At 41.7% G+C, this 13,444-nt stretch overlaps 1 protein-coding gene and 1 long non-coding RNA gene across 3 annotated transcripts in view; one reads left to right on the top strand and one right to left on the bottom strand.

Annotated features, from left to right (window-relative positions):
* The window catches only part of LOC106724731, a 13,652-nt gene extending 12,049 nt beyond the window's left edge, over positions 1-1,603 (bottom strand). Inside the window, exon 1 of the long non-coding RNA XR_001360567.1 lies at positions 1,511-1,603. This is a non-coding gene — a long non-coding RNA (uncharacterized LOC106724731). The remainder of the gene's footprint in view (positions 1-1,510) is intronic.
* Positions 1-13,444, top strand: part of TCERG1 (transcription elongation regulator 1) — a 58,685-nt gene that overhangs the window by 874 nt on the left and 44,367 nt on the right. For both annotated transcript variants that reach the window (XM_014533148.1, XM_014533147.1), the window contains exons 2-4: positions 9,288-9,513; positions 12,206-12,358; positions 13,264-13,443. In XM_014533148.1, the coding sequence (XP_014388634.1) occupies positions 9,288-9,513; positions 12,206-12,358; positions 13,264-13,443 (559 nt within the window). The remainder of the gene's footprint in view (positions 1-9,287; positions 9,514-12,205; positions 12,359-13,263; position 13,444) is intronic.

Genomic DNA, 13,444 nt, shown 5'->3' with positions numbered 1-13,444 from the left:
CCAGGAAGTGGCTGCCGAGCCCGGGCGGTCGGGCTCCGCGTCCCGCCTTCGCCCTGAAGGAGGTCGGTGACCTTTCGCCTTCGGGTGTCTCAGTGCCCGTGTGGTTCGTCACGAAGGTTTTGTCGAGTGAAAGTGTCTTGGGAAAAAAAACACCTTTAGTCAGGGAGAATAAAAAGAGGTGCTAAGCTTTCTGGCTATTTGAGACCTTTTTTTTCCCCTTCCTTTTCTGGGTGGGGAAGATGTCATTTCGGATGTCCAGCCCCCATTCCGAATTGTGCCACTGTCAGCATCTGCGAGGGAGAAAGAGCAGGGGCCGAGAGCAGCCTGGGGTTGTCTGGCGCTCAGGACGAAGTTGTGTCGGGAGATGGGGGCTGTTGTTTTTCAGGGTTTTAGATTCTGGGTTGTCACACACAGAAATCCCTACTCGGGCAGGAGCAAAATCTTGTCTTATTTCAGAGATGAATCTCAGATCCCTTAAGCCCCATGTGTATGTTCGCGTGGGTCATGCGTGATGAAGGTGCATGGCCGGGGTCGCTCAGCGCCGGTGATGGGGTGATGGAAGGTTTATTCCGGATCCTGATCTCAAGGTCACCCGAATTGATTTGCGTTTCAGACAGCCTAGCATCTTCAGCTTGACCATTTTAGGTTTTTATTAACCGTAGTCTGGACGTTGATGCAAAACTGATTTGAGAAGGGCTTTAAATTCGGTGTTCTGTTGCAAATATGTTATGCCTGGCCTCTTGGGTTGGAAGTTGCTTCCAAAGCATGTTGTACAGACCATTATTTTAGCACTTTTCATGGTTTCAGATGAACTGGCTGTTTATGTGGTCTTTTTGATGGCAGAAATCGGGGCTTAGTTTTCGTATATGGGTCATGTGTATCCTGCAGGCATTTTGTGGTGTGTCTGTCTATCAGTGTCTGGCAAATAAAGTGTTCAGTGGCTCTATGGTAGTAAATGAATATAGGTGATTTAGAGACGGTTCGCTTCTTAGAACCAAAGTTATTGTGCTGTGTGACAGTCACAGACCTAGGTGCTGGCAGTAGAGCCTTGAACCAGACCAAAATCCTCTAGAGCAGTGGTTCTCAACCTTCCCAATGCCGCGACCCTTTCATACAGTTCCTCATGTTGTGGTGACCTCCAATTTCATTGTTACAAATTGAACATAATTAAAGCATAGTGATTAATCACAAAAACAATATGTAATTATATATGTGTTTTCCGATGGTCTTAGGCGACCTCTGTGAAAGGGTCGTTCGATCCCCAGAGGGGTCGCGACCCACAGGTTGAGAACCGCTGCTTTAGCGCATCCGTACTAATTAAGATCTGAATTTTGAATTAAACTAGCCACATCAAATGAGTGGGAAGTGACTTATACAAGGTCGCTGAGTAATTGGCAGAGTCTGGATTTGCCTCCCATATGTCAGAAGCAGCTTTCCATTTTGCCTCTCCTGTTAAAGTATTTGCAGTCTAGTCTTCACCAGTGGAGGATTGCATATCTAGATAGAGTACCTCTAGCAGCGGTTCTAAACCTGTGGGTTGCGACCCCTGAAAATACATCCTGCATATCAGATATTTACATTACGATTCATAACAGTAGCAAAATTACAGTTATGAAGTAGCAACGAAAATAATTTTATGGTTGGGGGTCACCACAACATGAGGAACTGTATTAAAGGGTCGCGGCATTAGGAAGGTTGAGAACCACTGCTAGAGAAATACATTTGTTCTTGTAAAAAAAAAAAATTGTTTCTGTTTTTGCAAGTAGTCTTGTTTTCCAAAAAGGTTGAAAGTGGTAGGAATGCAAATAACCTGCAACAGACAAAATTTATTTGGGGATCCAAATGCTATTCATCCCTTTATGTTGAGGACTGTTAAGATAACTTTTAGAGTCATGTTTGTATAGATCAGTGGTTCTCAACCTTCTGGCCCTTTAAATACAGTTCCTCATGTTGTGACCCAACCATAAAATTATTTTTGTTGCTATTTCATAACTGTAATGTTGCTACTGTTATGAATCGTAATGTAAATATCTGATATGCAGGATGTATTTTCATTGTTACAAATTGAACATAATTAAAGCATAGTGATTAATCACAAAACAATATGTAATTATATATGTGTTTTCTGATGGCCTTAGGCGACCCCTGTGAAAGGGTCGTTTGACCCCCAAAGGGGTTGCGACCCACAGGTTGAGAACTGCTGGTATAGATCCTTTACCCAGGGCCTTAGATTACCTATTAATACCTTATGACAAGGTACTTTCAGTCTAAATTTCCTTAGTTGTAAAACAAGAATAAGACTACACTGGTGTTACCACTAACTAGTACCTTAAACACGTTATTTTTTTCTGTGACATAGTTTCCTCTGTAAAAATGGTGCCAAACTTACCTCAGTGTATTGCTGTGAGGATAAAAAGAGTTGGTGCAAGTAATGTCCATGTAATCGTTCTTGGCATATAGGAAATACCCAGTATTCACTGTCATTATTAAAACAATTTTTCTTTTTTTAAAAAATATATTTGTATTGATTTCAGAGAGGAAGGGAGAGGGAGAGAGAGATAGAAATATCAATGATGAAAGAGAATCATTGATTGGCTGCCTCTGCATGCCCCCCACTGGGGCTCAAGCCCACAACCCGGGCTTGTGCCCTTGACCAGAATTGAACCCAGGACCTTTCGGTCCACATGCTGACACTCTATCCACTGAGCCAGACCAGCCAGGGCTTCTTTTTTTAAAACTGTATTTTTATTAACACTATTGAAGATGTCCCCATTCCCTTCCCTCCTTGCCCATCTCTACCCAGTCCCCACCCCCCTCCCCCCTTCTCTCTGGCCATCAAAACAATAACATTTGAGCACCCACCCATCCTCTACACTGGAAAGCTGCAGTATACTAAGGGAAAACTACATATTAGTGGGTATAATACAAAAGTAAGCAAGTGAGAGGTTTCTTAGCATTTATCATGATTTAAAACTCAAATTGGGCCCTAACCGGTTTGGCTCAGTGGATAGAGTGTCAGCCTGTGGACTCAAGGGTCCCAGGTTTGATTCCGGTCAAGGGCATGTACCTTGGTTGCGGGCACATCCCCAGTAAGAGGTGTGCAGGAGGCAGCTGATTGATGTTTCTCTCTCATCGATGTTTCTAACTCTCTTTCCCTCTCCCTTCCTCTCTGTAAAAAATCAATAAAATATATTTTTTAAAAAAAAAACTCAAATTGGGCCCAGCCAGTGTGGCTTTGTGGTTGAGTGTCGACCTATGAACCAAATGAACCAGGAGGTCACGGTTCCATTCCTGGTCTGGTCACATGCAACACGGGCTATGGGCTTGATCCCCGGTAAGGGGAGTGTAGAAGGCTGCCAATTGATGATTCTTATCATTGATGTTTCTATCTCTCTCTCCCTCTTCGTTCCTCTCTGAAATCAATAAAAAATATTTTAAGAAAACTCAAATTGTGTAATGAGACAGAGAGGGTCTGGGAGAGGCTGAGGGTTGGGAAGGAGTTTGAGGAACTAAGACTGATACGAAGGAGCCAGTTATATAATGATCTGGGGAAAAGCATTCCAGGCAGAGGGAGCAATAAGTGCAGAGGCTTCAAGGTAAATGAACTTGAAGTATTTGACCAAAAAAGAAGGCTGGAGCCCGGTTTGGCTCAGTGGGTAGGGCGTAGGTCTGCAAACTGAAGGGTCCTGGGTTCGATTCTGGTCAAGGGCACGTACCTCAGTTGCAAGCTCCCATCCCTGGTCGGGGTGCATGCGGGAGGCAACCAATCAATGTCTCTCTCTCTCACATTGATGTTTCTCTTTCTATCTCTCCCTCTCCCTTCTACTCTCTCTAAAAATCAATGGGAAAATTCTCAGGTGAGCATAAAACAATAAAAAAAGGCTGGAGTCTATGGACAGGTCAACAAGAGGCAGGTTATGTAGAGCCTGATAATAATTACAGTAATAGTAGCTACACTATCTACACTAATAAAATACAAACATGCAAATTGACCATACCTTCGCTATGCCTTAACCCACTCCCACCAGCCAAATCAGAGCAACTGCATAAAAATTAACCCAACCAAGATGGCGTCCGGCAGCCACGGAGCTGAAGTGAGCAAGAGGCTTGGTTGCTCCAGTGATGGAGGAAGCCAAGCTTCCTGCCGGCTTCTGAGCTCCACTCAAAGCAACAAAGTTTCAATTATAGAAGCTAAATAAACCCCAGATACCTGCTTTCAGCTGGCCATGGCCATGGAGCTGGAGCGAGCAGGAGGCTTCCCTCCCGCCCACCCTGGCCGGCTCTGAGCTCCTCAGTTATAGAAGGTAAATAAATCCCAGAATAAAAAACAAAAAAGGAGAGGCTGGGGGCTTGGCCAGCCTGAAAACGGCCCTCAGCCCCTCAACCAGACTGGCCAGGCACCCCAGTGAGGACCCCCCCACCCTAAAGGGGGTGTGGCCAGCCTGAAAACAGCCATCAGCCCCTCACCCAGGCTGGCCAGGCACTCCTATATAATAAAAGGGTAATATGCAAACTGACCCTAACAGCAGAAAGACTGGGAATGACTGGTCACTATGACACACACTGACCACCAGGGGGCAGACGCTCAATGCAGGAGCTGCCCCCTGGTGGTCAGTGCACTCCCACAGGGGGAGCTCTGCTCAGCCACAAGCCAGGCTGATGGCTGCCAGTACAGCGGTGGTGGTGGGAGCCTCTCCCACCTCCTCAGCAGCGCTAAGGATGTCCGACTGCAGCTTAGGCCTGCTTCCCGCTGGCAAGTGGACATCCCCTGAGGGCTGCCGGGCTGCCAGAGTGATGTCTGACTGCCAGCTTAGGCCCAATTCCCCAGGGAGCAGGCCTAAACCAGCGGGTGGTCATCCCCCAAGGGGTCCCAGACTGCGAGAGGGCACAGGCCAGGCTGAGGGACCCCCCTCCCCCGAGTGCACAAATTTTTGTGTACCGGGCCTCTAGTTACTAATATTAATATCATGAAAACTTACTAGTACTATTACTAGACTGATGTTATAACAACAGTAATAAAAGCTATATTTGGAGAGCACTAATGTGTTAGGTGCTATTCCACATACTTTCTTAGCTCATTTAATCCTCACTGCAGGTTCTGGTAAGTTGCCTGCGGTGAAGCAGTGTGTGTGAAGAGCTCAGCACTGGTACTATACATATCTGGCATCAGAAGATGGCAACTTTAAGATGCTGATGGAGGAAATTATGTGAATTCTGTCACTATTTTAATGGCAGACTTTTGAAAGACATTTAGTCAAATTGACAATGAAGTGCCTTTAAAAAATGTTTTTATTGATTTTTAGAGAGGAAAAGAAAGAGAGAGAGAAAAACATCCATCGGCTGCTTCTTGCATGCCCCCTACTGGCAATTGAGCCTGCAACCCTGGCTGGGAATCCAACTGACAACCTTTTGGTGCACGGATGGATTTCGTTGATTCAACCGAGCCACACCGGCCAGGGCCCAAGTGTCTTTTATAGGTAGAGCATAGTGCAAGTTTTTTTGGGGAATGAAAGTAGTGATAGTTAAAGTGGTTTAGTGTGTATCAAGTACTCTAAATGTTTCACAGGGATTATCTCATTGAACAGGGATATGAGACAGGTTTTATTTTTATTCTCCAGCTCATTTACATCTGAGTATACTCAGACTCAGAAATTATGTAACTAGTTTGACAGCAAAAGGCAGAGCCCTGGTTTGACTTTTTCATCATTCTAGAGCCAAAATGCTTAACTTCAAGCTATAACTAGGAAGTGTGAAATTCCAAAGAAACAAGTACTGTCGATTTTTTTTTTTTAAAGGGAGAGGCAGATTCAAAGGAAATCTAAGATTAAGGTACATTATTAACTCAAGGCTGAAATAGAATATCCTTCCTTGATAGTTAACTTTGTTTCTGCACAAAAGGTTAAGATGTTTCTTCAATAATGGTAGCTATGTGTCTTTTAGGAATACATATAATTTGAGAAAGACTAATTATTCTAATATAATCCATACTCCTCTTTTCAGTCATTGTTTTTAACTTATACTTTGAGATAGGATCATTTGCAAATTTGGTTAAATACAGTTGGTATATGCATTCTGGATGTTTACAATCCTAGTATTCTAGAAGGAAAATTGGTTCTTTATTAGGATTTTTTATGTCAGAATTAACTGTGATATGGAAAATGTAGAAAAACTTCAAAGTGTAATTTTAAGCAGAGAGTTGAAATATAGGAAAGTTGGGAGAGCCTGGTGAGAAGAGAATATAAGAATGATTATCTTTATATATACATAAAGAATATAATTGTTGCCGTAACCGGTTTGGCTCAGGGGATAGAGCGTCGGCCTGCGGAGTGAAAGGTCCCAGGTTCGATTCCGGTCAAGGGCATGTACCTTGGTTGTGGGCACATCTCCAATAGGAGGTGTGCAGGAGGCAGCTGATCGATGTTTCTCTCTCATCGATGTTTCTATCTCTCTCTCTCTCTCCCTTCCTCTCTGTAAAATCAATAAAATATATTAAAAAATATATATATAATTGTTGCCCTAGCTGGTTTGGCTCAGTGGATACAGCGTCGGCCTGGGGACGGACCAAAGGGTCGATTCTGGTCAAGGGCACATATTTGGTTGCAGGCTCCTCCTGGGCCTGGGCCCTGGACAGGACTCGTGCAGGAAGCAACCAATCAATGTGCTTCTTTCACATCAGTGTTTCTGTCTTTCCCTCTCTCCTCTCTACTCTCCCTAAAAATCAATGGAAAAATATCTTCCGGTGAGAATTAAAAAAAAAAAAAGAAAAACACACAAAACAACCCAGTGTAATTGTTAATTTTTTCTTGAGCACAGAAATGTACATTTCATTGATCATGGAGAGATTTATAGTAACTACTGGGAAGACTGATAGGTAGGTACTCAATTGACTATGGCAAATTATAGCAAACATGCTAATTTTACATGATAAAAGCCTAATATGCTAAGTGTCCGGTCCACCGGTCAGCTAGTCAACCAATCAAAGTGTAATATGCTAATGATATGCTAAGGCCGGTTAACTGCTCGCTATGATGTGCACTGACCACCAGGGGGCAGATGCTCTGACCAGTAGGTTACCTTGCTGCTGGGGTCTGGCTGATCGGGACTGAGCGAGATGGCAGGACACACCCTGTAGCCCTCCCGCAGTCCCTCCCTGGTCCCAGTTGTGCACCAGTGGGGTTCCTCGGCCTGGCCTGCACCCTCTCGCAATCTGGGTCCCCTCAGGGATGTCGGAGAGCCTGTTTCAGCTCAATCCCGCAGGCCAGGCCGAGGGACCCCACTGGTGCACGAATTCGTGCACCGGGCCTCTAGTAATGTTTATAAGATTCTACATACCCTATTGTGAGGTAGTGTAGGTACAATATCACCTAGGTAGGTATTCATTGGTTCATTCAACAAATATTTATTTAGGCCTACTATGTGCAGACCTAACTATGTATAGGGGATGTAAGGATGAACAGGACAGAATTTCTACTCTAAAGGAGCTTAGTATATATACAGTATCGGGTAGTGTTTAAGAGATATTTGCCTGTGTTTGAATCCTGGCTTTTCCACTCAACCAGCTGTGTGGCCTTGGACAAATTATTTGACTTCAACTTGCTTTAGTGTCCTCATGTATAAAATGAGGTTGATAGTTTCTATATATATAAAAGCCTAAGCGACATTTACGACCAGTTGACCAAATGATCGGTCTACCGATCACTATGACATGCACTGACCACCAGGGGGCAGATGCTCAATGCAGGAGCTGCCCCCTGGTAGTCAGTGCACTTCCACAGGGGGAGCGCCGCTGAGCCAGAGCTGCCCTGGGCTCACAGCTGGCAAGCACAGCAGTGGTGGTGGGAGCCTCTCCTGCCTGCAGTGGTAAGGAGTGAGGGGTCCCGGACTGCGAGAGCCCTGGACTGCGAGAGGGATGTCTGACTGCTGGCTTAGGTCCCATCTCCAGGGGCATTGGGCCTAAGCCAGCAGGCGGACATCCCCCGAGGGGTCCTGGACTGTGAGAGGGCACAGGCTGGGCTGAGGGCCCCCCCCCCCAAGTGCACGAATCTTGTGCACCAGGCCTCTAGTATATCTCATAGGGTTGTTAACGATGATTAAAGGACTTAAAAAGAGCTTAGAGCACTGCCTGACACATAGTAATTACTTTTAAGAGTGAATTTTTATTTTTTTAAAAAGCACTTGTGAGAGGGAGATAGATAATAACATGTAATACTATGTATCTGCTGAAATACCATAGAGAAAATAAACCAGGGTGTTTTAGCTAGAGATTGAAGGGTGGGGTAGGGTGCAGTGTCGAGAAAGGCTTTCCGTTTAGGTAGAGAATGCTAGTAATCTCGTAAGCCTGCTACCCTCCGCCCCTGTATGGAGGTACAAAAAAAACTTTGTATTTGGAAGTAATTTCAAACTTACCAAAGTTGCAAAAAATAAAGATAGTACACTTGGTATTAGTATTTTACCTCTTCTGCTTTATTATTTGCCCACATGCATGCTCTGTTACTCTGAACTTTTTGAGGGTAAGATACATATACCATAGCCCTTTGCTTTTAAGTACTTAAGTATGCATTTTCTAAGAATAGAGATACTTTGCCTAAATACAGTTACCAACTTCATAAATTTACAGTGATACAATATTTTAATCTGTTGTTCGTATTCTAGTGTTGTTCATTAATCCAGTGTTTTTTATAGCATTTCTTCCCTTTAGGATAGGATTTGGTTTAGAATTAGTGTTGTGTTGTCATGTCTCTTTAGCTCCTTTAATGTAATACATTTCCACAGCCTGCCTTTGTCTTTTATGTATAATATCCACATTTCTGAAGAATATATCCTCTGCTTCCCCCTTTTAAATAGAACATTCCATTTTTTGTATTTGTCTACTATTTCATCATTATTAATTTGAGAATATACATTCTTGCCTGAAATAGGTGATGTGTTCCTCTCAGTCACATGATGTCCATCTGTCCTTTTTCGATGATATTAATTAGATCCACTGGTCAAGATGTTGCACGATTTCCCTATTACATAGTGTTTTTTTCATCTCCCCTTGCAATCATAAGTAGCATGTGAGGAGACATTTTAAGATCATCTGGATATCCTCTTCATCCAGCTTTCCTCCTAGATTTGGTGTCCATGGATCATTCTTACTGATGCACTTTTACTGTGATGGTTGCAAAATTATGCCTTTCCAACTCCACTTGCTCTTAAGGGCCTATTGAATTCGATGTAATTAGAGATCAGTAACTACATTTTTGTAATTTTGAGAAAGAAAAACTAATTCATTGTTTTTCCCACAGGATGGCTCAACAGCAGGCCTTAAGGTTTCGAGGCCCAGCTCCCCCACCAAATGCAGTGATGCGAGGCCCACCACCTCTCATGCGACCTCCTCCACCTTTTGGTATGATGCGAGGCCCTCCTCCACCACCTCGGCCCCCCTTTGGACGTCCTCCTTTTGATCCTAATATGCCACCAATGCCTCCTCCAGGAGGGATTCCTCCACCTATGGGCCCTCCACACCTTCAGGTAAAGAATATCAAAGTTGTCATTCCTTCATTGTTGTTAATATTAATATTGTATGTCAGTTTTGCCTTAAAAACTGTGTTCTTAGTTTCACTTTATAGGAAAATATAATCCATATATTAATTTGTTGTTCCAAAAGCAGTGGTTTTGAGTAGAAATTCAGAATGGGAATTTAGATAGAAAAATATACTTCATAGGAAACAGGATTAAATAGAGTTTCTTACCTGCCTTTATTTCTGAGAATTGTCTTTAGTAACCCATCTTCTTTATGGGAAATGAAGTTTGAATTTTAAAGGTATAATTGTTTTAGTTATTGCTATTTATTTTTTAATACTTTATTCTTAAAATATATTTTTATTGATTTTAGAGAAAGGGAGAGAGAGAACAACATCAATGATGAGAGAGAATTATTGATTGGCTGCCTCGTGCACACTCCCTACTGGGGATCAAGCCTACAATCCTGGGCATGTGCCCTGACCAGAACCATGACTGCCTGGTTCATAGGTCAATGCTCAACCAATGATATATTTTATCATTAAGTATATACAGTGGGGCCTTGACTTACGAGTGTCCCGACTAACGAGTTTTTCGAGATAAGAGCCGTCTCTCGGCCGATTTTTTGCTTTGAGTTGCGAGCTAAAATTCGGGTTACAAGCCAGCTTCAGATACCCCACCGCTAGTTGGCGCAGCGAATGTCACAGTGAACGCCACAACATCAGCCCAGCATCAAGTGTCTCACTCGTTCACTTTAAGATTTGACATACGAGTAATTTGAGTTACGAGCTCCATCACGGAACGAATTAAACTCGTAAGTCAAGGCCCCACTGTATACATACATAATGTATATATATTCTGAGCAATTCTTGCCACAAATGAAGCCTAGGATAGAATCTAGAACAAAGCATTTTATAAGCACATTGTTTGAATATTTTTCTTCCCTGGGGGCCAAGGGGGTTATTTTATAATTTGAGAAATAGAATTGTGGGATTTCTTTAAATAAAAATTTTTCTGGTATTTTAACATGAGGCACAGATCCCTCTCTAGTATATATAGACTCAATTACTGTCTGAAATGAGGTCACGAAGGTGGCCTCTCTCAAACGTCTACTTTTGAGGTTGTGCTGTTTTTGTTTGGGTATGTATCTCTGTATCTCTGTTTTTCTTTGTTTATCCAGCCTATACTGTTCCGAAACCAAATAAATATAGTGGTATCATCTATTTTCCATTAGTTTAGATAATCAAGAATGAACTCACTAAAAATAACAAAAGATAACAAAGTACTACGGGAGTGATGTTAACTCTATTTAGATAGGGTCATATTTATGGAAGAGACACAGGTTTTAATATTTAATAATTTTATTGCCTTCCTAGTAATGAATAGCCCCTACCCCCTTAAACAAATTGTTAAAAAGTTTTATATTTTCTCTGAGATTAGAATAAGAAATAGATTTTTGACTGTCTCTGGTATAACTTGTTACATATGAATTTATTCTAATTTGGGCCTTTAAGAGTTAAACCTACTTGCAGAATATTATAAAATGTAATGGACTGATGTAACCCTCTAATGGAAATATATCAGATGTTGTAATGGGATACTTTCCAATGTTGTGATGTTTTCTTGGTCTTGATCGATAATTGTGTGGTTTTACATTAAATCCAAGTGATATGCAGTTAATGTGCTTTGGGGTGGATATTTTATAGAATGTGGGTCTGTGTGCTGATGCTTGAAAGACACTAAACTGAATTTTTTTAAAAAAAATCTGAAGTATGGGAAAGAAAATGAAGTACAGTTTCACATTATTAGCATGGTGTTAGTTCCATTATCTAGATTAAGATGCTTTGGATAACTGAAATTTATTGTTACTTGTATATTAAAGAGGATATCTTTGAATCCCCATTCAAAATCTGTTGTTAAAATGTTACACCACTTGTCTGCTTTAGTAAGGTTAGTAGTTACAGTTGAATTGTGTGGCTCAGAATCTTAATGTTGTGTCAATAATCATTGAAGAATGATAGTGAAGGAATTATCAGAGATAGGATTGAATTAGTAATAGTTCCAGGAAAAAAAAAATTGTAACATATACCATTTAAATTCTTATTTTCCACTAAAAGTAAAATGGATAATTTTACTATATCTTTTAAACTTAACTGATGTTAATGCCATTGGTGAGCTACTTATTGTTACTATTATTTGAAAAATAGAAAATTATGAATATTTTTCTAGCTAATATTTTTTTCTTGTAGGAAAAAGGATTAGCTATATTCAATTTTTCTCTTTTAGTTGTTGCTATGTTATTTGTAAACTAACGTTTCTCCTTTGCTTGGTTCTTATTGTAAGTGAGAGGTGGAAGCATTGGTGTGCCTGGTATTAAAAAAGATACAAAAGTTGCTTATTTTCTTCTGAAGGTAATCTAGTACCTAGTGTGTGAAATATGCAGTTGAAGTATAAATAATAAAATGAAATTCGCCCATAATGCTATTACCCAGAGATAACTACTATATGTTGATGTATTTCTTTCCAATCTGTTTTGTTCCAGAGAAACTTTGCTTATGCATCCTAGATGAGTGTTTTTGAATGGACTGTAAAGCTACTTTGGTTGCTCTTATAATACTTTCCTTTGGGGTAGAATTTAGTAATAATTTGAAAGGAAAAAAGATAAATACAAGTGACCATTACTGTTCTTGCGAATTAACAGAGACCGCCTTTCATGCCTCCACCCATGGGAACCATGCCTCCTCCTCCGGGTATGATGTTTCCACCAGGAATGCCTCCTGTGTCTGCCCCTGGTACTCCAGCACTGCCTCCTACTGAGGAGATATGGGTTGAAAATAAAACGCCAGATGGAAAGGTAAATTAGAAAATATATTTAGGTTGTTAACTCCTTAGTGACAGAAGAGTAAAACTTAAAGAGTTCTGGCAGATTGAGATCAATGACAATATTCTTGCCAATTAAGAATGAACCTGGGGTAAGCAGGGCGTGGGGTGGGACTTGATGAAAGGCTTAGTGGATTGGACTTCCACACAGACTAGAATGCTTACATCTGTTTACCTGTGATTCTGCAAGCTTGTATTTTAAATATGTATTATGGGTCCTCAAAACAACTCTAAGGTTTAGTATTCACTAGGAGGACTCACAGGACTCAGCATGTAGTTGTACCCACAGCTAAGACTAATTGCAGTGAAGGATACAAAGCAAAACCAGCAAAGAGAAAAAGGTAATGGGACGGAGTCTATAGGAAATGAACCACAAGCTTCCAAGAGTCCAGTCTTTGGAAGCACATAGAGTATGTATAATTTCTCCAGCATGGAATTGTGACAGCATACGTGAAGGGTTGTCTACCAGAGAAGCTCATTTGAGCTGGGGAGTCAAGGGATTTCATTGGGGACTGGCATCCTTTGCCTAGCACATAACAAAATTCCAGACTTTCAGAGGGAAAGCAGACATTTAGCATGAACTGCATTTTTGTGTAAACAATTTAGGCACAGTGAGCTGCTGTTCTTACTAGTTAGGGAATGGTGGTAACCCTCCCCAAATCCAAGTTCCCAGATGCCAGCCAAAGGTCAACTTTGCAGGGCTTTGTAAGGATAGCAGTGTTAACTGCACAAAAATAACATATGTGTTAAAAATATAGTATGCTCATTATAGAAAATTTCCCCCAATAACTTAATTTTAAGGCAAAATATAGTTGCATTATCGGTTTTTAATGACAGTTGACAGATTCTGTGATACCAGTGATTTTGCTTCCTCTGCAGGTTTATTATTATAATGCTCGGACACGTGAATCTGCCTGGAGCAAGCCAGATGGAGTTAAGGTTATTCAGCAGTCAGAACTGACACCTATGCTTGCAGCCCAGGCACAGGTTCAGGCCCAGGCCCAGGCCCAGGCCCAGGCCCAAGCCCAAGCCCAAGCCCAGGCCCAGGCGCAGGCTCAGG

This window comes from Myotis brandtii, unplaced genomic scaffold, assembly GCF_000412655.1.
Source record: "Myotis brandtii unplaced genomic scaffold, ASM41265v1 scaffold95, whole genome shotgun sequence".
Taxonomy (NCBI): domain Eukaryota; kingdom Metazoa; phylum Chordata; class Mammalia; order Chiroptera; family Vespertilionidae; genus Myotis; species Myotis brandtii.
This window is presented reverse-complemented; position numbering and strand designations above follow the sequence as displayed.